At 27.4% G+C, this 3,328-nt stretch overlaps 1 protein-coding gene across 1 annotated transcript; it reads right to left on the reverse strand.

Moving 5' to 3' along the window:
- Positions 1-100: 100 nt before the first annotated feature.
- PCYB_002820 (CYIR protein) lies at positions 101-871 on the reverse strand (the record flags this gene model as incomplete). Its single annotated transcript, XM_004227703.1, has 1 exon — positions 101-871. A coding segment is annotated over one exon (768 nt), but the record flags the coding sequence as incomplete, so codon positions are not given.
- Between the last annotated feature and the right edge of the window lie 2,457 nt (positions 872-3,328).

The raw sequence follows: 3,328 nt of genomic DNA on the forward strand, positions 1-3,328 counted from the left end.
ATAATTGATATATATAAAAAAGTGTATACAGATAAATGTTATGTTATAAAAGTTTTCTATGCTAATAAATATGGATACTTCTATTATAATATTTATATTTTAAAATAATAATTCTTTAACCTTATATAAGAGAAATAGAATAAAACCAATACCCACAGAAGAAACTGAAATTATGGCTGAAGTTTTTCTACTAGTGTCTTCAGAAATAGGATTTGAATGAACATTTGACATGTGCTGATTAGTTTTATCTAATCCATGAATCATAGAAGGATTTTCTGTACTAACTCCTATCGCAGAAGATGAAAGCAAAATCTTTACTTCTTCTTCAGTTATATTATCTGCTTCGCAGGAAATTGAGAACTCCATATCTATATCATCATATGGCATTATGTGTTTAATAAATTCATTACAATATTTATAAACATCATTAGCATTATTTTTAGAACATCTAGATATATATAATAATTTATATGAAGCCCTAGCATCTTCAAGATATTTGCAATAATCCTTATTATATATATTATGACTCATAATATTTTTATCTTTATATAGCTCTAAAAATAAATAATAATCATAAATCTTTTTTAATCCATTAATATCGTTCAGTGATTTAACATCAAGTTCACATTCACATTCAGTACATTTCTTTATTTTGTTCTGTTGCCATATTTTAAGAAGCTGAGTTATCTGAGTATTCTTAATTCCTTTGGTTATTACTTGATCATAAAACCAGTATTTCAAATAAAAACAAAGTTTATTTTTATCTTTACTTCTTTCTTCAATAGATTCATCTGATATTTTTGGTATTAGCTTTAAATTCCTCTCCAGTTTTATATAAAATTCATAAGGAAACGAATCTAGAGATTCATCCCTATTAATGGCGTCACAAGAATATAAGGATTTATCAGGGTTGTCGCATTCTTTTTCAAAATAATTGTCATAAAATAATATAAATCAGTATTATTCAATTCATTATTCTATAATAAAAGGAAAAAAATAAAAACATATATATGGTTATACATATTTGCTTAGGTATTCCCCATTTTTATTAAGTAAAAATACAATATTACGTTTATCTATTAAAAAATATATTTTTTTTAAACAAGAAAATGTACGTCTTGGGAAAAATCATTAAGAGTATATGTTTTTGCATTTAGATCCATTTTATTTAAAATAAAGTATTAATTTTAGGGTTTAATGATTAGTTTTCAGGTTTAGGTTTCAAAGATTAGGGTTTTGGGTTTTGGGATTAGGGTATAGGGTTCAGGGTTCAGTGTCATGCTTCATTGTTCTGGGTTCAGTCTTTAGGATTCAGGGTTTAGGTTTAATGGTTTACGTTTAGGGATAAAGGTTTAGGTTTGATATATCGTTTAGCATCTTGCGTATTCGAAAAAGTAGATTGGGCTATATTATTTTTATAACCTGGCCGAAAAGAAAAAAATTACTAGGAGGAACCTAAATCCATATGCGCGTATATGTACATATGCACGTATTTTCTTATGAATGAAATAAAATTTATTTATTTTTAAAAAACATAGTTGTTTTGGTTTTTACGTATGTAAAAATTATTTGTAATTGTTTAATAAAAAAAAAATAATTGTTGGGTTTCCTTTTTTAAAGGGAATTCTAAAATTAGTGTGAGAGCGTCATGCGGGCAGCAAAATATATTTATATATATTTATGTTGGTGTGAGGGTGGCGTGTTACGTAGTAAATGCTTCTGGACCTTTTTTTCCAGCAGGGATAGCACCTTCCTGGAGCGTTGTTTTCTATTTTTTCTCCAGGGGATGGTGATGTGAATTTGTTGCAGCGAGTAAATCACAATCACCCCCAAGCAGGTATTATTTACATATGTAATAACGTGTATCCACTATGGAGCGTTTTTTTTTTTTTTTTTCTACGATGACACGCTTTGCTGAAAAGTATATTTTTCCCTCGTTAGCAATTGCGAGCAGCGGAGAAAGCATATGTCTGGGGCAAAAAATATGCTGCATGATTATGGCATACAAAGAAGACGTAGTAATGCGCATGCGAGATATACGAAACAAACATTTCCCTGCGCAGATATATAAATAGTATACTGCTTTGTCTGGTCTTCGTTCCACTGCTAAGCGCCACGTATTCAGTTAAGAAGTTAAATCCTCAAAATAAAATGAAACGCAAATAGGTGGGATTACAAAATTATTATGCAGAAAAAATGCTAAGGGTTCTTCCAAAAAAATCGGGGGAGGTAAATGAGAAGCGGCTTTGGAATAAAAATACGCCATGGTAATATAAGTTGCAGCCGTGTGAGGGAGGCGCCCCTTCCCCTAAAAAAAAAAAGTATAGCAAGTAAACACGCGGGATGGGAATGAAAATGCGGATGCACCACTTCATTTAACAAAAGATATCGGAGGAAAGAAGGGGTAGGTCTCTAACATTTGTTCATAAAAAAAATTGATAACAATTGATGGGGAGGAAGAATTTCCAAAGTGGGAAGAAAAGTTGAATACGGCGTGAGCATGCCACCAAATTGGTAGTGGTTCAGTGTTAAGGTACACTAAATATATTTTTATATGAGAAACCTTATCAATGACCGGAAAAAATTGAACGTTCATTTAATATAAAGTAAAATAATTTCTTTTATTGCTGAATTATTATATAATTGAAATTTCGCTTTTTCTGTAATATTTTAGCACCAATAAATCATGCTTACAATTTTACGGAAAATATTATAATGATATGTAAGACATGTTTTACGCTTATATGAAGTCTATATATTTAAATTAAAATATCTATGAATGCATTATACATTTCATTAATATATTGTAATGTAACACAAAAAATTAAAATATAATTTGTGAAAATTATGAATGTTGTTACCCACTCCATGATTTCCGTATAATAGAGAATTTTATAAATACTATATTTTTTGGCACCAATAATACATATAAATCAAAAATTGTAAATAAAATAAATATATAGCATCAATATCATTAAATAATTATTTTTAAAAAATTTTAATGAACAGCTAACATAATTTATGGCAATTTGTATACAAACATATATATTATTACGAGAACAAAATGTCAAATCATGTTATAAAATAAAAATTGATTTATTTATAAACTTATAAGCACAATATATCATAAAAAAAGGATAATTAAATAATATTTAAGAAATAGTGTATATAATAACATCTATATAAGCTAAACGAATTGAAATAAATTATAACCTTGTAAAAAATATATTGCAATAAAATTATTTAGTTTTATTGAACATAATCAATAATATTTATAATTATACCTTAATGGAATTTATAAGTATTAATACTATAATACGTATATATT

The sequence above is a fragment of the Plasmodium cynomolgi genome (genome assembly GCF_000321355.1).
Source record: "Plasmodium cynomolgi strain B DNA, scaffold: 0180, whole genome shotgun sequence".
NCBI classification, from domain to species: domain Eukaryota; phylum Apicomplexa; class Aconoidasida; order Haemosporida; family Plasmodiidae; genus Plasmodium; species Plasmodium cynomolgi.